The sequence below is a fragment of the Pseudophryne corroboree genome (genome assembly GCF_028390025.1).
Source record: "Pseudophryne corroboree isolate aPseCor3 chromosome 3 unlocalized genomic scaffold, aPseCor3.hap2 SUPER_3_unloc_58, whole genome shotgun sequence".
NCBI classification, from domain to species: domain Eukaryota; kingdom Metazoa; phylum Chordata; class Amphibia; order Anura; family Myobatrachidae; genus Pseudophryne; species Pseudophryne corroboree.
This window is the reverse complement of record NW_026967550.1, coordinates 260,278-286,061: the sequence shown is the minus strand read 5'-3', so window position 1 is coordinate 286,061 and position 25,784 is coordinate 260,278. Positions and strand designations below refer to the sequence as shown.

At 47.2% G+C, this 25,784-nt stretch overlaps 1 protein-coding gene across 1 annotated transcript in view; it reads right to left on the bottom strand.

Moving 5' to 3' along the window:
* Positions 1-238: 238 nt before the first annotated feature.
* The window catches only part of LOC134984479 (oocyte zinc finger protein XlCOF22-like), a 48,460-nt gene continuing 22,914 nt past the window's right edge, over positions 239-25,784 (bottom strand). Inside the window, exon 5 of the mRNA XM_063950048.1 lies at positions 239-2,415. Within this exon, the coding sequence (XP_063806118.1) occupies positions 1,340-2,415 (1,076 nt within the window). The 3' untranslated portion in view covers positions 239-1,339. The remainder of the gene's footprint in view (positions 2,416-25,784) is intronic.

Genomic DNA, 25,784 nt, shown 5'->3' with positions numbered 1-25,784 from the left:
TCTCCCCCCACTACTGCCATCCGCCCTGTCTCCTAACCACTACTGCCACCACCCTGTCTCCCCCCACTGCCACCGCCCCATCTCTCCCCACTACTGCCACCCCCGTCTCCCCCCACTACTGCCACCCGCCCTGTCTCCCCCCACTACTGCCACCCGCCCTGTCTCCTAACCACTATTGCCACCACCCTGTCTCCCCCCCAGTACTGCCACCGCCCTGTCTCCCCCCACTTCTGCCACCGCCCTGTCTCCGCCACTACTGCCACTGCCCTGTCTCGCCGTCTGACACCTTAGCGCTGCTTATGGACAAGATTCTCACAGACACTGCCTCCGGCAGACCCCACTGCAGCACTAGTGCCACCACCCTGTCTTCCCCCTGACATCTCAGAACTTATTGGGGTTTCTTGGTACTGCTGGTAACAGTCCTTCATCTGCAGATGGTAGTAACCGGGCAGTAAGGAGGCAGAAGCTGCTTCTGGTACCATGGACCCTGGTCATGTAGGGCTGGGAGAGTCAGTAAGATTATGTAATAGTCACCATCTTACAGGCAGCCGGTGAAGGGAGCAGAGAATGGGTGTTATGTGGCAGGAACGGGCTGGTTAGGTAACAGCCTGGCTGCTACATTCTGTACAAGCTACAAGCAGTGCAATTCTTTTGCTGGGAGACCCAGGTAGAGGAAATTGCAGTAGTCTATGTGTGATGATACAAGTGTATGTATGACTGTAGGAAGATATTCTGAGGGAAATAAGTGCTGGAGTCTGGCTCTGTTCCTCAGATGAGGATCTGATTGTGGCAGATACCGATGTCTAAGTGTCACTCCACCATCCAGGACACCAAGATTCCGCACATGATCAGCATTTTGTAACTCTGAACCCCCAAGCGTAAGTCTGGCTGGTAGCAAAGCTGAGCTGTAGCCCTGCCCTTTGTTGGTGAGCTTTTACCATATAGACCTGTTTCACCAGGACTGAGTCACAGCCAACTGGCATCACCCACACCTGGAGCTCAGCTAGACAACCATTTAGGATTGGTACTGAGTTCTCAGTACCCAGAGCAAGAGACAGGTCATCTGCATAGCAGTGGTAGATAAGGGCATGACATCTGATTATTTCACACTGCGGTAACATGTATATTGCAAAAAGCATAGGAGATAGGATAAGAACCTTGAAGAACAATGCATGGCATTGATGAGTATACTCCAGAAGATTAAAATGGTTCCTCACCTGAGTGATGTCTATTGTGTGCAACAAGATCGGATTTATTTCTCAGAGTATAGAAATGGCCTCTCACCTGTGTGACTTCTGTGATGTCTAACAAGATCTGATTTCTGTGTAAAACATTTCCCTCATTCAGAGCAAGAAAATGGCTTCTCACCTGTGTGACTTCTGTAATGTATAACAAGATGTGATTTACGTACAAAACATTTCCCACACTCAGAGCAAGAAAATGGCTTCTCACCTGTGTGATTTCGATAATGTCTAACAAGAGCTGATTTGTGTGCAAAACATTTCCCACACTCAGAACATGGAAATGGCTTCTCACCTGTGTGAGTCCGCTGATGTGTAATAAGATCTGATTTCTGTGTAAAACATTTCCCACACTCAGAACATGGAAATGGCTTCTCACCTGTGTGAGTTCGTTGATGTGTAATAAGATCTGATTTCTGTGTAAAACATTTCCCACACTCAGAACATGGAAATGGCTTCTCACCTGTGTGAGTTCGTTGATGTGCAATAAGATCTGATTTCTGTGTAAAACATTTCCTGCATTCAGAGCAAGAAAATGGCTTCTCACCTGTGTGACTTCTGTAATGTATAACAAGATGTGATTTACGTACAAAACATTTCCCACACTCAGAGCAAGAAAATGGCTTCTCACCTGTGAGATTTCTGTTATGTCTAACAAGAGCTGATTTGTGTGCAAAACATTTCCCACACTCAGAACATGGAAATGGCTTCTCACCTGTGTGACTTCTATGATGTGTAACAAGACGTGTTTTCCATGCAAAACATTTCCCACACTCAGAACATGGAAATGACCTCTCACCTGTGTGACTTCTCTGATGTATAACAAGATCTGATATATATGTAAAACATTTCCCACACTCAGAACATATTATTGGCCTTTCACCTACCTTACCTGTGTGTGGGTTAATAGGCTTTGTGTTCTGTGTAAAACATTTGGCATCTATAGAACACGGAAACACTGTATCTACTGTCAGAGCTGTAACAGATGCACCAATATCAGAGTGATCAGCAGAACATTTCCCAGGATCAGGGGGATCAGCTGATAGAGCTGGATGTATGATTGGGGTAATGGGGTTATCTCCTGGAGAATCCTGTCTACTGTCATTATCTTTTATGTCACAATCCGGGGATAACATTAGATGTCCTTCTGAGATATTCCTGCTTGTGTGTCCATCTGCTGGAAATAAAATACATTATGGAAATGTGACATTTTCTGTAACAATACTAATCTTGTAAACAATAGGAGAAGACGACTCTCTGGGACACTTATTAGTAAATGTGTGTGTATAATATAACATAACTTTTAATGAAGGCTTTATAATATTGTGTCTCAGACTATCATTGTGTCCACCCTCCTGAGAGCACTCACAATAACAAATGTAATATTATAATAAGACTTAGATATATATCTCTCTTGTACTGGTAACTAACCATGAAGTATAAATGGAGACGTAGTCACTCGCCAAGTCCTATGTCAGCACCAATGTAAAACAATGGATGGGGAACATATCGTATGAATTGGAGATTCTAGATGAACAATAACATAAGTCATATGAGCTGATGGATCAGAGAAATGTCTCCTAATGTTACTCCTGGAAGCATTGGTAAGGTAGCATTCCTTTATGTGTGTGCTCATACGCTGGTAAGCCTGTATATGTGTTACTCACCCTTATATAAGGTATATTGCTACAGCAGAGTAGGTGTGAAACAAGGTATATTACCTGCAATACAACATATGATACACTGCAATCATCATCATCATCTGCTAGGTTATTATCTACTTTATTTTACGTCCTAGAGGATGCTGGGGTCCATTTAGTACCATGGGGTATAGACGGGTCCTTTGGGAGCCACAGGCACTTTAAGAGTTTAATAGTATAGGCTGGCCCCTCCCTCTATGCCCCTCCTACCAGACTCGGTTTAGAAAATGTGCACGGAGGAGCCGGTCACAGCTAGGGGAGCTCCTAGGAGTTTTCTTAGTTTTTTATTTTCTAGAGTTAGTTAGGTTACAGGAAGGCTGCTGGCAACAGAATCCCTGCTTCGTGGGACTTAGGGAGGGGGACGGAACCAACGTCTTGAAGAGTTAATGGTTCTCTACTCCACTGACAGGACACTGAGCTCCTGAGGGTGCTGATCACAAGCCCACGGGCGACAACTCACTCCCGCAGTACGGCTGCCACCGCCTAACAAAGCCAGAAGAAAGTGTTGAGTACAGCGTCGGCGACCCGGTTTGCGGGTCGCCGGCGGGTATGGCGGCACAAGGGTGGGAGCGCAGCTCTGACAGGCTGTGCTCCAGGAAGGCTCAGCAACACACAGTGTAGGCGCTTTGAGGGGCGTCCTGAGCCAACGCGGATAAACCCTACACTGGTCACGCAGATAACAGGGGCTAATCCTCCTGTTATCACTAAAATCCTCAGGCCAGTATAAACAATTAGTGCGGGAAGCCGCGCGCCATTACAAGGGGCGGGGCTTCCTCTCAGAGTGGATCCAGCACTCACCAGCGCCATTTTCTCCCTGCAGATCATAGGAACTAGGACACTGACAGGGAGCGCTGCCCTCTTTATTAAGGTTAGTTAGTCAGCGCCGAGCTTTTATCATAATAACTGTCTACAGGGGCGCTGTGTGGCTGGCTCCTTATACTCTGTGACTCTCTGAAGGTACTCTGGGGGAAACTGTGTCTGACATTTTCCTGTGTGTGTGTGTGTGTGTGTGTGTGTGTGTGTGTGTGTGTGTGTGTGTGTGTGTGTGTGTAAGTGTGTATATCCACATTACCATGTCTAAGGACTCTGTGTCCTATGCTGCAGAGTGTGTATCTTCTCCTGTGGAGTCTATTCCATGTACTCCGGACTGCAATGTGTTGTCTCAGCCTTCTGAATCCAAACCCCCATGGGTGGATTCTTTAAGGGGAATGATATCCCAGATTTCAACAAGGATGTCACATACTGAGAAAGAGACGCAGGTTTTTGAGACAATCTGTGGTGGATTTGAAGTATTCAGCTCCCACTACTTCATCTAAAACCCCCCCTACATACCCCAAAAAACGTACACTTGCCCAGATAATGCAAGCTATTATATATATATATATATATATTATAGATACTATGGATAGGGGTGACATTGACTTGTTTTTACGTCACATACAGGATTCTGCAGGTTTCATGGTGGAGGCCATGAAGGACATTGGCCTGCCACTTCCATGGCTGTCTTGGCACGCAGAGGACTCTGGCTACGCCAATGGACTCCGGATGCAATATCCAAGAAAAGTGTGGAGAACCTGCCATTCACAGGTCAGGCACTATTTGGGGATGCATTGGATGCGTGGATATCTATGGTGACTGCGGGTAAGTCAACATTTCTTCCCTCCGCAGCAGCCTCAGCTAGGAAATCTTATCCTACACCTACACTGCAGTCCTTTTGGACCGCAAAATTTAAAAAATCCAATCCCCCTCCCAACTTCTTTAGAGGAGGTCGGGGAAGATCCAAAAAACCCCACCAACAGGTTCCCAGGAACAGAAACCAGGTTCTCCTTCCTCCAAATACTCAGAATGATGGTGGATCTCTTAGCCTGGCGATCAGGCAGGTGGGAGCGAGACTAAAAGATTCCAGTCACTTCTGGACATCATCATGCCTAGAGCCCTGGGTGACTGATATTGTTACCCAGGGGTACAGACTGGAGTTTCAGAAACTCCCACCTCACAGATTCTTCAAATCAGGCTTATCAGCTTCGCTGACAGAAAGTGCTATCCTACAGGAAGCCATTCAAAAATTGGTACAAACAAATGTCATTGTTCCAGTTCCACCTCGCCCAAAAACCAAAGGTTATTACTCAAACCTGCCTGTGGTACCAAAACCGGCTGTTTCGGTAAGATCTATGTTGAACCTGAAGTCGTTGAACCCCTAACTTGAGGGTTTTCCAATTCAAGATTGAGTATCAGAGAGCGGTGATCTCAGGTCTGGAGGAGGGGGAATTCCTAGTATCCCTGGATATCAAGGATGCGTACCTTCACATTCTGATCTGGCCGCCTCACTAGGCCTATCTACGGTTTGCACTACAGGACTGTCACAATCAGTTCCAGACATTGCCATTTGGCCTCTCCACAGCACCAAGGATGTTCACCAAGGTCATGGCGGAGATGATGCTCCTCCTACGCAAACAGGAAGTGAACATAATTCTATATCTGGATGATCTGCTGATAAAAGAATCTTCCAAGGAGAAGCTGGTGCAGAGTATTGCGCTCTCAACTCAACTACTCTGGGATCATGGGTGGATCCTGAACCTTCCAAAGTCACATTTGGAACCGACAAGAAGACTGCCCTTCCTGGAGATGATACTCAACACGGAAGTGCAGAGGGTGTTTCTACCGGTGGAGAAAGCTTTGGTGATCCAATCAATGGTCCGGGATGTCGTGAAACCTCCCCGGGTATCGGTTAATCAGTGCATTCGCCTTCTGTGGAAGATGGTAGCCTCCTACGAGGCTCTACAGTACTGAAGATTCTATGCACGGTTCTTCCAGCTGGATCTTCTGGACAAGTGGTCGGGATCGCATCTTCACATGCACCAGTGGATATGCCTGTTGCCGAAAGCCAGAATTTCACTACTCTGGTGGCTGCAAACTTCGCACCTGCTCGAGGGCCAGAGGTTCAGGATTCAGAATTGGATACTTCTAACCATGGACGCAAGCCTCAAAGGTTGGGGAGTAGTCACCCAGGGGGAAAACTTCCAAGGAATGTGGTCAAGCCAGGAATCGGTCCTTCCAATAAACATTCTGGATCTAAGGGCCATATACAATGGCCTTCTACAAGTGGCTCATCTTCTGCAAGATCGAGCCATTCAGGTTTAGTCGGACAACGTCACAGCGGTGTCCTACATAAACAGTCAGGGTGGAACGAAGAGCAGGGCTGCAATGTCAGAGGTAAAAAGAATCCTCCTCTGGGCAGAAAGACAGGTGCTGGCGCTGTCTGAATCTTCATTCCGGGTGTGGACAACTGCGAAGCAGACATCGTCAGCAGACACAATCTCCATCCAGGAGAATGGGGCCTCCACCCTGAGGTATTCACAGAGGTAACACGCCGATGGGGTGTACCTCAGATAGACATGATGGCCTCTCGTCTCAACAAGGAGCTTCAGAGGTACTGTTCCAGGTCACGAGACCCACAGTCAGTGGCGGTAGACGCCTTGGTGACTCCGTGGGTGTTCCAGTCAGTGTATAAGTTCCCTTCACTTCCACTCATCCCAAGGATTCTCAAACTAATAAAAAGATCAAAAGTTCTGTCGATCCTCATTGCTCTGGACTGGCCAAGGCGGGCTTGGTATGCGGATCTTCTGGCATTACTGCTGGAGGATCCGAGGCCTCTTCCTCTTTGCGAGGACCGTCTACTGCAGGGGCTGTTTGCCTATCAAGACTCACTGCGGCTATGTTTGACGGCATGGAGGTTGAACGCCAGATCTTAACTCGGAAGGGCATTCCGAATACGGTTATTCATACTCTAATCCAAGCTAAGAAGGGAGTAACATCTAATCATAACCATCGGATTTGGAAAAAGTACGTGTCTTGGTGTGAATCCAAGAAGTTTCCTACGGTGGAGTTTCAACTGGGACATTTTCTCTTCTTTCTGCAAGCTGGTGTGGATGTTGGCCTACGCTTGGGCTCCATCAAGGTCCAGATTTCGGCCTTGTCTATTTTCTTCCAGAAACAATTGGCTGCTATCCCTGAGGTTCAGACTTTCTTGAAAAGAGTTCTGCACATCCAACCACCCTTTGTGCCTCCTATGGCACCTTGAGATCTTAAAGTGGTGCTGCAGTTCCTGCAATCGGATTGCTTCAAACCTTTACAGGAGGTGGACGTAAAGTTTCTTACTTGGAAGGCGGTCACGTTGTTGGCCTTAGCTTCTGCCAGACGCGTATCAGAATTGGGGGCATTGTCGCACAAGAGCCCCTACTTGATTTTCCATGAGGACAGAGCTGAGCTCAGAACGCGTCAGCAATTTCTACCTAAGGTTGTGTCGGCTTTTCATATCAACCAACCTATTGTGGTGCCAATGTCATGCTAGATCAGGCTTACTATCCAGCATGCTTATTCCATGGCAGGATTGCCAATTCCAAAATGTGTTTAGGCCCACTCTACCCTAAAGTGGGTTCTTCCTGGGCAGCTGCCCAGGGTGTCTCGGCTATTCACCTTTGCCGAGCAGCTACTTTGTCAGGGTCGAACACGTTTGCTAAGTTTTACAAGTTCTATACTTTGGCCTCTGAGGACCTCAAGTTTGGTCAATCAGTTCTGCAGGAACCTCAGCACTCTCCCTCCTGTACTGGGAGCTTTGGTACATCCTCATGGTACTAAATGGACCCCAACATCCTCTAGGACTTAAGAGAAAATAGGATTTTAATTACCTACCGGTAAATCCTTTTCTTGTAGTCCATAGCGGATGCTGAGCGCCCGCCCTGTGCTTCGTATTCCTGCATTGTTACTTGAGTCAGTATTGTTGGTTCAGTCGTTGCTGAATTGTTCCAAGTTGGTTAGTTTGGCTTTCCTTTTTGTTATGTGTGAGCTGGTGTGACTCTCACCACTATCTGTGTATTTTCTTCTCTCGAAGTATGTCCGTTTCCTCAGGCACAGTTTCTAGACTGAGTCTGGTAGGAGGGGCATAGAGGGAAACTAGCCCACACTATTAAACTCTTAAAGTGCCAGTGGCTACCAAAGGACCCATTTTTAGCCGATGGTACTAAATGGACCCCAGCATCCTCTAGGACGTAAGAGATAGTAGATTATAACCTAGCAGATGATGATGATGATTACAGGGTATCATATGGTGTATTGCATGTAAAGTACCTTGTTCCACACCTACTCTGCTGTAGCAATATACCTTAAATAAGGGTGAATAACACATTTACAGGCTTACCGGTAGGTAATTAAAATCCTATTTTTACATCCCCATCATCAGTGTCTTACCTTTATAGTTTCAATAGTAATAAGGATGATGTGTGTACGGTAAGTATGATACAGAGAATTACATATCAGAATCTATACAGCTGCCGCCATACTTCTGCTTCTCATACGTGTGCTACTGGCAGCAGTGAACATCTGAGTGAGAGTGCAGGGAAGACAGCAGAGTCTGATGAGAAAGAGATTGGATCTGCCTTTGCAGGGATGTACCACACCTGTCACCTCTGTTAGTATATAAAATAATAAATAAGAGGGGTGTGGTCCATCCAGACGTGGTTTCTGGAGTTCTCCTCACTAAGTGGCTTCTTATCTACCCTACCTGATAGCTCTCAGCCGTCGCTGTGACCAAGGCCCAATCTATTAAGTCCCCCACTCCTACTGCACTAAAGCCGCTCGCTCCGCTCACTCCGGGCACTGTTCACTGCCGCAGCCTAATGACGCCTATGAAGCCACGGGCTGTATTCTGGGGCTAAGTGTGCCCAGTCTTTCCTGCACGCTCCAGACACCTGACTTGAAGGCGCTTTTGTCTCAGGCAGGAGCACTTGCTCTTCAGATAACACGGGTGCGCAGCTTCCGCTACTGCTAGGGACAGAACGGGCTGCCCACAGTCACCGGAGCCAAGTGGTGAAATTGGGAAGTAAGGTGGCTGCCATTTTGTATCCTGGTGCCCGGCCATCGCATGCTTTGTCTTCTGCCTTCAATAAGGTTTAATATAAATAAGTGTCCTGACGGCTGGACCGGGGTCACTACACTAAATTGAAGCATTTGCCTGGAGGTGAAACTACCTTCTATTTATATGGTACCACTATAATCTACTTCCTCTCAGTCTACATGCAGAGCCCACTATCAAGTATCGTCTGAGTACAGCTCATTACACTCTGATTACAACCTCACAGTATATTATTTTGTGAATTTATTCACTGAATATATTTTGCCATTTGTGTCTCGCTGTGCTGAGTACTTCACGTCTGTGATCACGCTGACCTCTAGTGGAATTTCTCGGTCATTACTGTGTTATTTGACTTGCATTACATCATGTTTACTTGAAATTTTGGCTCGGATACCCCCGTCACACCGACTAAGAATGTCCTTTTGAACTGAGTCATCTTGATGTAACCTCCTGACAGCGTACTACTGCTCCTTTTATTTATAGACCGTTTGTATTTTCCTATCTCTGAGAGGTCGGTCTCTTTGTAGCCGGTATACCATGCCTCCAAAAAAGGTTAAAAGGTACCAAATTGGCCCAACCTGTCCATCTCTTTGGTACTTCGAATTCAGGAGGTCCTTCTGAGACCGCTACATCATCTGCTTCTTCTTGTCAGACGCACAGCCCAGCTGTAATGGCTGAAGACATCTTAAGACATCCTAGATGGTCCTGTTACTCTACGCTCTATACCAGTGGTTCTCAAACTCGGTCCTCAGGACCCCACACAGTGCATGTTTTGCAGGTAACCCAGCAGGTGCACAGGTGTATTAATTACTCACTGACACATTTTTAAAGGTTCGCAGGTGGAGCTAATTATTTCACTTGTGATTCTGTGAGGAGATCTGCAAAACATGCACCATGTGGTGTCCGGAGGACCGAGTTTGAGAACCTGTGCTCTATACATTATGTTATCTGCATTTAAGGACTGAAATAATCTCAGAATTGAATTCTAATATTCAAGCTTTGAGGTCAGATATCAGTGAGATTGGCACTCGTACAGACTAAGATGAAAGAGATTGTTGCGTCTCACAAAGATCTGATTTCAGCACATGACACCCTTCAGGAAGACATGGGGCTAAATTTACTAAGATAGGAATTCTATTTAAGATAGGATATTGCCCATAGCAACCAATCAGGTTTCAGGTATTATCTTCTAGAAGGTGCTAGATTAATGAGACGTAAAAGCTGATTAGTTGCTATGGGCAACATCCCATCTTAAATAGAACTCCCATCTTAGTAAATTTACCCCATGGTCTCTATTCGTGATAAAGTCATTGATTTAGAAGACAGGTCTCGGAGAAATAATATCAGAATAATGGGCGCTCCGGATTCTGCTACAAATGCTGAGCTTTATGATTATGCCACGGTTCTCTTTTCAGAAACTTTCACCGAAGGCTTCTGCCGCGGACCTTCTTATTGATAGGATCCATAGACTCCCAAAGTCCAAACAGGCCCCTATCCAAGCACCGAGGGACACTCTGCTCAGGGTCCACTTTTATCATATTAAAGAACACATTTTACAGGCTGCTTTGCCTTCCTCATCCACAGCTGAGTGACTGGATAATCTGCAGATATTTCTCCTGTGACACTGGCCAAAAGGCGTCTATTCCACCCAAGGAAATGTACAATACAAATTGGTATTTCCTACTAAGGTTATTGTAATGCAAAACGGCACCTTTGCAGTGATACCTTCAACCGAGGATGGCCCTGCTATTCTGAAAAAATAGGATTTTAATACCTATCGGTATATCCTTTTCTTTTAGTCCGTAGGGGATACTGGGATAGTCTTAGCACCATGGGGTATAGATGGGGTCCATTGGAGCCATTATTTACCTTTCAGGTGTCTCCTAAGGCTGGCTCAGCGTCCTAGGCCCGGTTTCCAGCTATGTTGCTAGCATTCATATGTCATGTCTCATCCTGCTGATCCATGGATATTGTACTTCCAATGCCCGGGCGACTGGCATGGCGTCACCTGCCGGCGGGGCTTCGGGCATCGTCTCCTATTCTCAACGCACTACAAGGTATGTGGCACTCTTCACCTACTGCGGCCGCGGCCATCCATGCTGGAGGTTTGAGACGCAAGTTGGCGTTCTCTGTGTTCACCGCCGCCATTACAGAGGAATCTCCATGTGGTGTTACAAACAAGGTTTCCCTCCACTGGCCGGTATGGGCGCAGCCATCTTAGTTTCAGTCACATGATCCTGACCTCCAATCCATAGCTCCGCTGAAGTCTGCCTAATTGTTCATCCAATCCCTGCATACCTAAGGGTATAAAGGGATTGAGCCTGCACCAGGAAATCGTTAGTGCTTTGGTTGTCAAACCTTGTTTCCAGTCTCTCTCTCCTGTGGTTGTTTTCATTCCAGGTTTCCAGCTCCTGTTTCCAGTTACCACTAAGAGACCCGCACCAGCTTACCACCTTGCGGTGCAGCCTGACTCTGCAGTCTTCTGTGTTTGCTCCAGCTTCCAGCTACAGTTTCATCTGCTTCCAGCGGTCAGCTTCCAGCAGTGATCAACTTCCTTAAAGAGCCGGTGCTTCTCCAGCGGCTACCTGCATACCATCGGTACCCGCAAACCATCGGTACCCGCACACCACCGGTTGCTATATCCTCACTCCCTAGCTTCATTCTACTATTTGGCTGGTTCCAACCAGCATCCAATCCATGTGCTAACGCCTGCTGGTTCCATCCAGTGTCCACAGCAGCTACCTCAGCTACAGTGTTACCGGCATCCAGTGATACATCTGCTGGTGTGTTCCTTGGCTACACTTAATACTACGGACGGGTCTGGTAAGGACGTTCCATCTTAAGAACTGTACCTACTGCTACCAGTACCCTGTGGCCATTGCCAAACCTATAGTTATCCAGGAACTGTTTTATCATATCTGCTGTATATCTTCATTCATTTATCACTGCTGTGAATACATGGAGTTCTGTTAATAAACTTTTATTGACTTTTAATCCTGGTTGTCGTGGTCACGCCTTCGGGCAACCTTTCTACAGCTTACTGGTATGTCCAGGGGTCTGATTAAACCTCCAAAGTTTAGCTTCACCTCAGCCCCTACAACTGAGGCTTCCTCCTGTCAGCTCAGGCCCTCAGTTGTGACAGTAAGCACTGACCATATGAATCCAGCCGGAGATCAGGATCAAGCGACCAGGCCAATGCAAGAACTGGCAGCCAGACTCGAACATCATCCGCTGTCTCCAGGATCTCTCTACTCGGCTGGATGGGATCCAAATGATGCTTGTGGATCAGGGGCGTCCGGTGCGTCCACCACAGTGACACCAGTTGTGACCCCACCCACCTTGCCCATTTCTGATCCACGTCTTCATCTTCCAAGGCTAGCAAAATTTGATGGATCTCCAAGATCTTGCAGGGGATTTCTCAATCAATGTGGAATACATTTCGAGCTACAACCTGGCAGTTTCCCCAGTGAACGCACTAAAATTGTCTATATTATTTCCCTTCTCAGTGGCTCAGCCCTTGATTGGGCATCACCTTTATGAGAGAAATCCGACACCCTGTTGTCCTCATATACTGACTTTGTAACGACATTCAGGCGCATCTTCGACGAGCCAGGCCATGTAACTTCAGCCTCTTCTGAGATTCTTTGTTTACGCCAAGGAACGCGTACTGTACCTAATACAGTTCAAGATCCTGGCATCCGAACTGGCATGGAACGACGAGGCCCTGTATGCTGCATTCTGGCATGGCTTATCTGAACGCATCAAGGACGAATTAGCTACCAGAGACTTGCCCTCTAAGTTGGATGAGCTAATATCTCTATGTACAAAAGTTGATCTATGGTTCAGAGAGAGAGCAACCGAGCGAGGAAGGTCATCTATCCCAAAATCTTCTGCTCCTCCTCCTCGTCAACCGTCTCCATCCAAAGATGAGCCCATGCAAATTGGTCATTCCCGTCTATCTCCAGCTGAGCGTCGAAGACGTCTTTCTGAGTCCCTCTGTCTTTATTGTGCAGCTCCGTCTCATGTAATCAATGCCTGTCCCAAACGTCCAGGAAACTTCAAGTCCTAGCCCGCCAAGGAGAGGGCCGGCTAGGAGTAATGCTCTCCTCTCCATCTCCTCAAGATTGTAATCTCCCAGTCTCGCTTCAAATTGCTCAACGTTATAGGAACGTCATTGCCCTCCTAGATTCCGGAGCAGCTGGGAATTTCATAACTGAAGCATATGTTAAACGGTGGTCCCTACCCACTGAGAGACTTTCTTCGTCCATATCTTTGACTGCCGTGGATGGCAGTAAGATTTTTGATGCAGTTATTTCTTTAAGAACTCTACCAGTTCGTCTGAGAGTAGGAGTTCATTATTCAGAATTAATTTATTTTCTAGTTATTCCAAGAGCCACACATCCAGCGGTTTTGGGCCTTCCATGACTTCGTCTCCATAACCCATCGATTGACTGGACGACTACTCAAATCCTGGCATGGGGTCCTTCCTGTACTGAGACCTGTTTGTCCAAAGTGCTTCCTGTATGTTCTTCCTCCTCCAAGTCGTTTGATGTTCCACCTCCTCCGTATCAAGATTACACGGACATGTTCAGTAAAGCTTCTGCAGATATTCTTCCTCCTCATAGGGAATGGGACTGTCCAATCGATCTCATCCCGGGGAAGGTTCCACCTCGAGGCCGAACCTATTCGTTGTCTTTACCAGAAACGCATTCTATGGAAGAATATATTAAGGAGAATCTGGCAAAGGGTTTCATTCGACCTTCTTCCTCCCCAGCTGGCGCAGGTTTTTTCTTTGTTAAGAAGAAAGATGGTGGACTGCGGCCATGCATCGATTACAGAGGCTTGAATGACATCACTGTCAAGAACCGATATCCTTTACCCTTGATTACAGAACTCTTCGATCGAGTTAGCGGAGCAACCATCTTCAAGAAATTAGATTTGAGGGGTGCCTACAACCTCATCCGGATCCGAGAGGGTGACGAGTGGAAGACCGCATTTAACACCCTTGATGGACATTATGAGTACCTCGTCATGCCTTTCGGATTAAGTAATGCTCCAGCTGTCTTCCAGGAATTCGTGAACGAGATCTTCAGAGACATTTTATATCGCCATGTCGTGGTTTATCTAGATGATATACTTATCTTTGCCAACAATCTGGAAGAACATCGTTTCTGGATAAAGGAAGTTCTGTCCCGTCTCTGTGTCAATCATCTCTATTGCAAATTGGAGAAGTGTGTTTTTGAAGTTAAATCCATTCCGTTTCTAGGCTACATTGTGTCCAGTTCCGGACTAGAGATAGATCCTGAGAAACTACAAGCAATCCAGAATTGGCCGATACCTTTAACACTTAAAGGGGTCCAGAGGTTTTTAGGATTCGCCAATTATTACAGAAAGTTTATACGAGACTTTTCCACCATTGTGGCACCTATCAAGGGTGCTAACCCGTCCAAGTGGTCTGAAGAAGCTATGCAAGCCTTTCATCTATTAAAGCAACGATTCATCTCTGCTCCGGTTTTGAAACAGCCCGACATCAACTCACCTTTCATCCTTGAGGTGGAAGCCTCTTCCGTTGGAGTAGGGGCGGTGCTATCCCAGAGAGCTAAAGATGGTCATCTACATCCTTGCAGCTTCATCTCCCGGAAGTTTTCTCCAGCTGAGCGCAACTATGCCATTGGCGATCAGGAGTTGCTGGCAATCAAACTCGCTCTGGAGGAGCGAAGATACCTGCTGGAGGGAGCTTCTCATTCTGTTACCATACTTACCGATCACAAGAATCTTTTGTATTTGAAAGGCGCACAATGTCTTAATCCTCATCAGGCCAGATGGGCACTTTTCTAGGTTCGACTTTAAACTCCAGTTTTGTCCGGGCTCTCAGAATCGCATGGCCGATGCCCTTTCCCGCTATTGGGAGCAAGAAAATGAGTCGGAGTCTTCTGACAAGCATCCTATTATCAATCCGTTGGCATTTTCCACGGTAAGGATGGACTCTACGCCCCCACCAGGGAAAAGTTTTGTGAAGTCGGTGTTAAGGAAGAAGCTCATGCATTGGGCCCATGCTTCCCGTTTTGCCGGACATACAGGCATTCAGAAAACCCTTGAGTTCATCTCTAGGTCTTATTGGTGGCCAACTCTGAAGAAGGACATCATGGAGTTTATTGCTTCTTGCCCAAAGTGTGCCCAACACAAAGTATCCCGCCAGTCGCCTGCAGGGCAACTGGTTCCATTATCTGTTCCCCGTCGACCATGGACCCATTTGTCGATGGACTTCGTCACAGACCTGCCTATGTGCAACAAGTTTAATACCATCTGGGTAGTGGTTGACCGGTTTACCAAGATGGCACATTTCATTCCCCTCACCGGTCTTCCGTCAGCTTCCAAGTTGGCTCAAGTATTCATTCAGGAAATCTTCCGATTACACGGTCTTCCCGAGGAGATCATCTCTGATAGAGGAGTACAATTCGTAGCCAAATTCTGGCGAAGTTTGTGTCAAGCCCTCCAAGTCAAATTAAAGTTCTCTACAGCTTACCATCCTCAGACCAATGGTCAAACTGAGAGGGTGAATCAGGACTTGGAGGCCTCCTCCGCATCTATGTGTCTTCCTCTCAAGATGGCTGGGTTCAACTTCTTCCCTGGTCCGAGTTCAGCCATAATAACCAATATCATTCCTCATCTTCTTCAACACAATTCTTCATCAACTACGGATTTCACCCTAAAGTTCCAGAATTCCAAACGCTTCCAGCGACTTCTGTACCAGCAGTTGTTATCACCTTGCGCCAGTTTTCAGACAACTGGAAAAATGTTCGAGCGGCCCTGCTCAAAACATCATTTAGATACAAGAAGTTTGCAGATAAGAAGCGTGGGGCAGTTCCTGCCCTCAAAGTGGGTGATCGTGTGTGGTTGTCTACAAAGAATTTGAGATTGAGAGTTCCAAGCATGAAGTTTGCGCCCCGTTACATCGGTCCTTTTCAAATTGAACAAGTTATCAATCCTGTTGCTTACAAACTCCAGTTACCCCCATTCTTGAAAATTCCTAGGACTTTCCATGTTTCCCTTCTGAAACCGCTGATCCTGAATCGATTCCATTCTGCTCTACCTTCGGCCCCTAAAGTCCAGACTCAACGGGGAGTTGAGTATGAAGTTGCCAAGATTCTGGATTCACGTTTCCGTTATGGTCAGTTACAATATCTTATTGATTGGAAGGGCTATGGCCCTGAGGAACGCTCTTGGACCAATGCTTCAGATGTCCATGCTCCTACCTTGGTCCGGAATTTCCACTCCAGATTTCCTCAGAAGCCTAAGAAGTGTCTTGGGGCCACTCCTAAAGGGGGGGGGGGGGGGGTGCTGTCACGATCCGGGTATCTGGACGCCATTTATTTACCTTTCAGGTGTCTCCTAAGGCTGGCTCAGCGTCCTAGGCCCGGTTTCCAGCTATGTTGCTAGCATTCATATGTCATGTCTCATCCTGCTGATCCATGGATATTGTCTTTCCAATGCCGGGCGACTGGCATGGCGTCACCTGCCGGCGGGGCCTCGGGCATCGTCTCCTATTCTCAACGTACTACAGGGTATGTGGCACTCTTGACCTACTGCGGCCGCGGCCATCCATGCTGGAGGTTTGAGACGCAAGTCGGCGTTCTCTGTGTTCACCGCCGCCATTACAGAGGAATCTTCATGTGGTGTTACAAACAAGGTTTCCCTCCACTGGCCGGTATGGGCGCAGCCATCTTAGTTTCAGTCACATGATCCTGACCTCCAATCCATAGCTCCGCTGAAGTCTGCCTAATTGTTCATCCAATCCCTGCATACCTAAGGGTATAAAGGGATTGAGCCTGCACCAGGAAATCGTCAGTGTTTTGGTTGTCAAACCTTGTTTCCAGTCTCTCTCTCCTGTGGTTGTTGTCATTCCAGGTTTTCAGCTCCTGTGTTCAGTTACCACTAAGAGACCCGCACCAGCCTACCACCTTGCGGTGCAGCCTGACTCTGCAGTCTTCTGTGTTTGCTCCAGCTTCCAGCTACAGTTTCATCTGCTTCCAGCAGTGATCAACTTCCTTAAAGAGCCGGTGCTTCTCCAGCGGCTACCTGCATACCATCGGTACCCGCAAACCATCGGTACCCGCACACCATCGGTTCCTATATCCTCACTCCCTAGCTTCATTCTACTATTTGGCTGGTTCCATCCAGCATCCAGTCCATGTGCTAACACCTGCTGGTTCCATCCAGTGTCCACAGCAGCTACCTCAGCTACAGTGTTACCGGCTTCCAGTGATACATCTGCTGGTGTGTTCCTTGGCTACACTTAATACTACGGACGGGTCTGGTAAGGACGTTCCATCTTAAGAAATGTACCTACTGCTACTAGTACCCTGTGGCCATTGCCAAACCCATAGTTATCCAGGAACTGTTTTATCATATCTCCTGTATATTTTCATTCATTTATCACTGCTGTGAATACATGGAGTTCTGTTAATAAACTTTTATTGACTTTTAATCCTGTTTGTCATGGTCACGCCTTCGGGCAACCTTTCTACAGCTTACTCGTATGTCCAGGGGTCTGATTAAACCTCCAAAGTTTAGCTTCACCTCAGCCCCTACAACTGAGGCTTCCTCCTGTCAGCTCAGGCCCTCAGTTGTGACACTGGCACTTTAAAACTTCTTCAGAGTGTGCTGGCTCCTCCCCTCTATGCCCCTCCTGTAGACTCAGTCTAGGAAAACTGTGCCCGAGGAGACAGACATACTTTGAAAGGCGGAAAAGAGACAAGAAAGTTGTGAGAGAACGAACCAGCACACAACATAACAAGAGGATAGCAACACTAACGACAACTTGAAAATAGGGACAGCAAAAGCAGACCCAAACTACAACACACAAGAACAACTCGTGCTGGAAAATATCAAAGCACAGAGGCGGGCGCCCAGTATCCCCTATGGACTACGAGAAAAAGATTTACCGGTAGGTATTAAAATCCTATTTTCTCTAATGTCCAAGGGGATACTGGGATGGTCTTAGTACCATGGGGAAGTTCCAAAACTCCAAACCGGGTGGAAGAGTGCTGAGACCCCATCAAAACTGATTGACCAAACTGAAGGTCCTCAGTAGCCAAGGTGTTGAACCTTTAAAACTTAACAGCGTGGTCGAACCCAACCAAGTAGCTGCCCAGCATAACTGCAAAGCCAAGACACCCCGGGCAGCCACCTAGGAAGAACCCACTGACCGTGTGGAGTGGGCCAGAACAGACCTCGGCAGCGGCAAAGCCGCCGAAGAGTGAGCCTGTTGGATCGTAAGCCTGATCCAACACACAATAGACTACTTCGAAACAGGACAACCAAACTTTGAAGCATCATAGAGAACAAAAAGCGAGTCTGATTTTCTGAGACGAGCTGGCCTCTTGACATAAATCTCCAAAGCCCGAATCACGTCCATTGACGTGCCAGTGACAACCAGAACCACCATCGGCCAATTGATATGAAATGCTAACACCACCTTAGGCAAGAATGTCCAGCGAGTTTTAAGCACCGCTCTATCCTCATGAAACACCAGAGAAGGACACTTACAGGATAAGGCCCCTAATTCCAAGGCCAACAACATGATAGCCTGTCAAATACTCCATGTCCACCTTGTGGAAAGGTTCAATCAAACCGACTGGAGAAAGGCCAGAACCAAATTGAGAACTCATGGCACTGTGGAAAGCACAAAGGGTGGTCTAATATGAAGGACACCTGTCAAGAACATCTGGACCACTGGGAGAACAGCCAATTGTTCCCTGGAAGAAAAAGACAAGGCTGAGATTTGAACTTTTATGGAGCCTAAATGTAGGCCCACATCCACAACAGCCTGCAGGAAGTGCAATAAATGTCCCAGATGAAAATCCACAGCAGAATACTATTGACCCTCACACCAAGAGACACATTTCTTCCATATGCTTTGGGTCACTGCACTCCAACCATGGAGGCTTGCATCCGTTGTCAACAGGATCCAATCCTGATTTCTGAAGTGTCGACCCTCCAGGAGGGAGATCAGCAACCACCATAAGAGGGAAATCCTGGCGTTTGGTGAAAGGCATATCATCTGGCGCATGTGCACATGTGACCCAGACTATTTGTCCAGCAGATCCAGCTGGAATGGTCATGCATGGAATCTTCCATACCGAACTGCGTCGTAGGAGGCCATTATCTTTCCCAGTAAGCGTATGCAAAGATGTACAGAGATTTTGTTCAGCTTCAAAATGGAACATACCATCGTTTGAATTATCTTTGCCTTGCCCATAGGAAGGAACACCTTCTGAGATACCATGTCCAATATCATTACCAGGAACTGAAGCCTCTGCATAGGTTCTAGGTGGGATTTCTGCAGATTGAGAATCAAACCCATGACCAGTGAGTAGTCGTGTTTGAAGGCTGATCTTTTCCATCAACTGTGCTCTGTAAACAATGGGGGTAATTCCAAGTTGATCGCAGCAGGATTTTTGTTAGCAATTGGGCAAAACCATGTGCACTGCAGGGGAGGTAGATATAACATGTGCAGAGAGAGATAGATTTGGGTGTGGTGAGTTCAATCTGCAATCTAAATTGCAGTGTAAAAATAAAGCAGTCAGTATTTACCCTGCACAGAAACAAAATAACCCACCCAAATCTAACTCTCTCTGCAAATGTTATATCTGCCTCCCCTGCAGGGCACATGGTTTTGCCCAACTACTAAAAAAAATCTTGCTGCGATCAACTTGGAATTACCCCCAATGTTCACTTCCTGCTTGTGGAGTTGTAGCAACATCTCTGCCATCACCCCTGATAACACCATCAGTGCTGTTGATAGATCGAAAGGCAAGGCCTGGACCTGGTAGTGACTGTGCTGCAGTGCAAACATGAGGTAAGCCTCAAGAGGCGGCCATATTGGGATGTGAAGATACGCATCCCTAATATCCAGAGAAACCAGGAATTCCCCTTCTTCCATGTCACGCTTGGCTTAAGTTGGGGATCTGACGACTGATAATTGACTGAGGGAGCAGCTATCGGCAAAGGAAGGAAACGAGGTGGCTGAATGTAGTTCTTACTCATGGATTGAAGACTTAGGCCCGAAGATGTAGAGGGGTAGGCAATGAGGACAATGACCCGGAATGATACACTGAAGAGGAATTCAGTTTTAATGAGACCTCAATCATACACAACGACTAGGAGAGAAGTCTGAGTGAATTCTGAAAGACAAAAGGTTAGTGACTTGTAAACGATGCTGAAGAATACTGAATGAAGAAGTGACTTGTGATTTGTAAACAATGCTGAAGAGAGGATCGCTGTGAGCACCATCAGCAAACGGAGACCCTCTACCAGATAGAGGGCCCAGTGGTTAAACCACAAGAGCAGGTGGACTGGGAGCAAAGGACTGCAATAACAGAACTGACCACCAGGCGGACACCACAGAACCAGGACACCAGGGGTTAACCTGGGAGTGCGGAGCGCAGGGCACTTTACAGCAGCAAGTAACTTGAAGTACTGGCAACATAGCTAAGCATCAACCCCTTTTTATAAGGGAAGCCTGTACCGGATTGGCTGGAAGTGAACTGGGATACCTATTGACTTGGATTGGTCTCCAACATGGTGGCTTCCTGCACAGAGGACACATATGGAACAAGCACAAAGCCACTACTTCTGGCCTCAGCCTCCCAGATGCCACACTCCAGCAACAGGACACTTGGAAACAGACACCTCCGACTGCCATGCTTCGCTCCACAGGACCCGGACCCGAGCCTCCAGATGCCCGGCAGCCGCACCGGAGGACCTTGCTGCTGTAGCTCTTATCCATCGCAGCGTCATCAGCCAGCTAAGAGGAAGGCCACAGGGACCAGAGCCGGAGGTAAGACTACGGATGCTGACAGTACCCCCCTTTTTATGGTGGTCTCCGAACACCCACGCTGCTTAGTGGGATTCTTGGCATGAAAGGCACAACTCAGTCTTGGAGCATGAACATCCTCTGCATCCACCCAAGATCTTTCCTCCGGACCATATCCTCTCCAATCCATGAGATACTGGAGACGACCATACCTCTTGCGGAAGTCAAGAAACTTATGAACCTCAAATTCCTCCTTTTGAGCAGCTTGAACCTTGGGAGGTTAAGGGAAAGCTGCCCGAAAATGATTTAGTACAAGAGGCTTTAGCAGAGAAATGTGAAAGGCATTGGGAATTTTCAAATAGGGAGGCAGTGTCACCTTGTAAGAAACAGGATTCAACACTCTTTTAATAGGATACGGACCGATGAATCTTGGAGAAATCTTTTTGGTAGGAACTTTGAGTCTGAGGTTTCTGGCGGCAATCCAAACAAGATCTCCCACTTTGAGACGAGGAACAGCCCTATGTCTCCAATCAGCGTGGGTCTTTTATTTCTGGGAAGTCTTAAGTAGCGCCTTATGAATTTGTCTCCAAATCTTAGTGAACTTTCGAAGAGCAGATTCAGCAGCAGGAACCTCAAGAGGTGGGAGAGATTATAAGGAAGGAACTCATGGATGAAAACTATAGTTAATGAAGAAAGGAGTGGAATTGGTAGAAGAATGATATAGGTTACTGTATGTAAACTCAGCAAATGGGAAGTAATTCTTCCAGTCTTCCTGAGCAGGGGACATGAACATCCGTAAGAAAGTTTACAGATCTTGGTCGACTCTTTCAGTCTGTCCGTCAGTCTGGGGATGGTAGGCTGAAGAGAAGTTCAACTTGATTCCTAGGACAGAGCAGAGAGCTTTCCAGAACTTGGCAATGAATTGAGGACCCTGATCAGAAACTATTTCCTGTGGAAGGCCATGCAAATGAAAAATCTATGAGAAAAACAATATGGATAGCTGAGGAACAGAGGGAAGACCGGTGAGGGGTATGAAGTGAGCCATCTTCAAAAATCATTCCACAATGACCCAAATGGTGTTGTGCCCTCTGGAGACTGGCAAATCGGTTATGAAATCCATAGAGATGTGAGTCCAAGGCTTTTGAGGTGTTGGAAGTGTATGAAAAAGACGCAAAGGAGATGTTTGTGGACTTTTATGTTGAACACACTTGGAACAGGCTGCTACAAATTCAAAGACATCCATTTTAATATGAGGCCACCAGTAGAATCGCTGAATGAATTTGAGAGTCTTAAGACCACCGGCATGACCCATGAAATATGAAGAATGAGCCCACGTAAGTAATTTCATGCAAAATTTTGGTGCTACAGAAGTTCTCCCCGGAGGAGGTAGAGGAACAGTACGAGTTGAAGCAAATGAAGCCGGATTCAGAATAAATTGTTTCTCAGGGGAGTTGAGTGAATCATCCGTTTGAAAAGAACGAGAAAGTGCATCTGCTCTTCGATTTAAGGTTCCTGGGCGGTTAAAGAGTTTGAAGGAGAACCGAGAGAAGAGGAGAGCCCACTTGGCTTGCCATGGGTTTAAGCCATCATGGAAGGACTTGGAGAAGACAGGATGGGAGAAGATTCTGAATGATCAGGACTGGGGCTCAATGTTAGTTAATTAGGAAGAAGAAAAAGGTCTCAAGTAAGTTTGAGAGGTTTGCTGTTGAGGACGAGGTTTACCTTTCTTATGAGATGATTTTCCAGCTCTGCCCATTCTTCAGCATAACATTACGGAGATTAGAGAACAAGGTCAGGAGGCCAGTAGCGACATAGCAGAAGTATTGAAGTGTGGAAATAGGGAGACATCAGTGAGCATAGACCCCCAGTGGCCATCGGTTACAGAAACATTGTGAGGTCAGTTGTTTATGGGTAATAGCAAGAAGATGCCATCCTTGAGCAGTAAAGTAATTTATAGGAGCCAGCAACTGGAGCCTGCTACTGTCCTGGACACATGGACTGTTACGCCGTAGCTATACTGAAGCCCCAAGAGCTCTAATTGGATCTTATGGGGATTGAAGGGAGCAGGAGGGAAAAAAAACCCAGCAGCAGTCAAACAGTATGGAGGATGTAGTCAGCACAGTCTGCCACCAGAGGGAGTCGACAGAGCAGGAGTGGAGGCCAGGCAATAATAATAATAAAAGCAGTTCAGGCGACCACTTACTGCCCAGGTAGGGCTGCAGTGAAGGGCACTGATCATGGGCTGGCAGTGTCTGTAGCTCTCAGAGAAGCGGCTGGTTTCAGGAGGGCATGTGGTTATATTGCCAGTTTTCAGGATGGCCACTTCTGGCAGGGAAGCCCAGATCAGAAAAAACTGTCCGGCTATGGCGGGTGAACCAGGTCAGTAATAAGGCAGGAGAGGAGAGGGTACTAGGATGCAGTAGCGCAGGGTAGCGTATCTGGATGCATAGGAACCCCACGTGTATGTCCTCTATAATTCACAGCTCCACCAGATTCCCCCGTAGCACCATAAATTAGGAGGAGAGGGGAAGATGCCGGGACACTGCTGGAAGGATGACAGGCAAGCGCTCCGTGTATTCCCCGCTGCCACGACTCAGGGCTTCAACGGCCGGACAGTAGGAGAAGGTAGGCTGCAGGTGGGTGAGCTGACTAACCTGACGCGTCCCTGCTGAGGCCAACAATCCCCGTAGTATGCACCGTATCAGATGCCGGGAGAGCAGCTCCGCTCCGTGTCTCCCGCCGCGGTCACCGCTGATCTCCAGTCAGCCTCTCCACACGACTCCAACAGCACGGCTAGGCACAAGAGTGGACAGGGCGCACAGCCCTCGGTGAAACAAAAGTAATGTAGATTTTCACACCAATCTAAGACCTGCGAATCTACTTTGGGAGCCACCTCCCTTTTTGTTTTTTTAAACAGTCCCCAGCTGGACGAGGATAAATGGGATTTAATACCTACCGGTAAATCCTTTTCTCCTAGTCCGTAGAGGATGCTGGGGTCCACTTCAGTACCATGGGGTATAGACGGTCCCGCAGGAGCCATGGGCACTTTAAGACTTTTTCAGAGTGTGAACTGGCTCCTCCCTCTATGCCCCTCCTCCAGACCTCAATATAGGAACTGTGCCCAGGACATTTTGAGGAAAGGATTTACTTTTTTAGTTAATGGTGAGATTCATAACAGCTCACACTTCAACCATCTGCACACATGGCATTCAACAAAATACATGCCAACGGGCATGAACATTACAGCAACCGTGCTGAAAGCATTTTTAACTAATTAACAACTGCAGGAAAAATACGCACTGGGATGGGTACCCAGCAGCCTCTACGGACTAGTAGAAAAGGATATACCGGTAGGTATTAAAATCCTGTTTTCTCATACGTCCTAGAGGATGCTGGGGTCCACTTCAGTACCATGGGGTTATACCAAAGCTCCAGTACCGGCGGGAGAGTGTGGATGACCCTGCAGCACCGATTGACCAAACTGTAGGTCCTCATCGGCCAAGGTATCAAACTTGTAAAACTTAGCAAACATGTTTGCCCATGACCAAGTAGCTGCTCGGCAAAGTTGTAATGCAGAGACCCCCACGGGCAGCTGCCCAGGACGAGCCCACCTTTCTAGTAGAATGGGCTGTCACTGAATTCGGTACCGGCAATCCTGCCGTGGAATGAGCGTGCTGAATCGTACCTCTGACCCAGTGCGCAATCATCTGCTTTGAAGCAGGACACCTAATCTTGTTGGAAGCATACAGGACAAACACCGCCTCTGTTTTTCTTATCCGAGCCATTCTGACGACATAGATTTTAAAAGCCCTGACCACATCCAGAGACTTTGAAGCAGTGAAGGTGTCAGTAGCCACTGGCACCACAATAGGCTGGTTTATATGGAAAAAAGAAACCACCTTTGGAAGAAATTGCTGATGAGTTCGTAACTCAGCCCTATCTTCATGGAAAACCAAGTAAGGGCTCTTGTGAGACAAGGCCCATAACTCAGACCTCCATCTTGCGGATGCCAAGGCCAACAGCTTGGCCACTTTCCAAGTGAGAAATTATAACTCTATCTCCTGGAGAGGTTCAAACCAATTTGATTGAAGGAATCGTAACATCACGTTAAGATCCCATGGTGCCACAGGAGGCACAAACGGACATTGGATGTGTAGCACCCCTTTCACGAATGTCTGAACTTCTGGTAGGGAGGCCAATTGTTTCTGAAAGAAAATGGACAAAGCCGAAATCTGGACCTTGAGTGAACCCAATCGTAGGCCTGCATCCACACCAGCCTGGAGAAAATGGAGAAAACGTTGTAACTGAAACTCTTCCGTTGGAGCCTTCTTGGTTTCACACCAAGACACATATTTTCTCAAAATACAGTGGTAATGTTTAGACCAGGCTTTTTAAACCAGTGTGCCATGGCACACTAGTGTGCCGCGACCAGCTGCAAGGTGTGCCGCGGAGCCAGAGCAGCTTCCTGTACCTTCAAAGTGAACTGTTGGCCCAGGCTCTTCTTAGAGGATCAGTCGTGCTCCGGCCATGACGTATGCCTTGAAGACACGGTGGTGTGATATCATAGGTCACGGCCGCCGCGTCTCACCGACCAGCCAGCCCACCCACCTGCATACACATCTTCCACTTCCTGCCTGCATACACAGCTTTAGTTGCCCACCCACATCCACACCTGCCCGCCCGCCCGCTGCTCAGTATTCGCAGCACTCCACTATGAACAACCCTCGCCACTGAGGGACATGGAGGAGGACATCTGACCAGTAGGGGCTAATATTTGTTTGTTTTCTCTCCTGTGGGGAACAATAGGATTTATGTGGGGAGAATAAGGATTTATGGGGGGGGGGGGGGGGGGGGGGGGCAATGTGAATAATTCATGTGGGGAGCAATAGGATTTATATAGGGAGCAATATGATTTATGTGGGAAGTAATGTGATTGTTTTTTCTGTGTAGGCCAATGTATGTGTGGATTTTTTTTTTTACTATTAGGGCCAATGTGTGTTTGTTGTTTTTTTTTCTGTGGGGAACTGATGGTGTGCCTTGGCAATTTTAATATATTGTTTGGTGTACCGCGATTTAAAAAATGGTTGAAAATCACTGGTTTAGACGTTACTCCT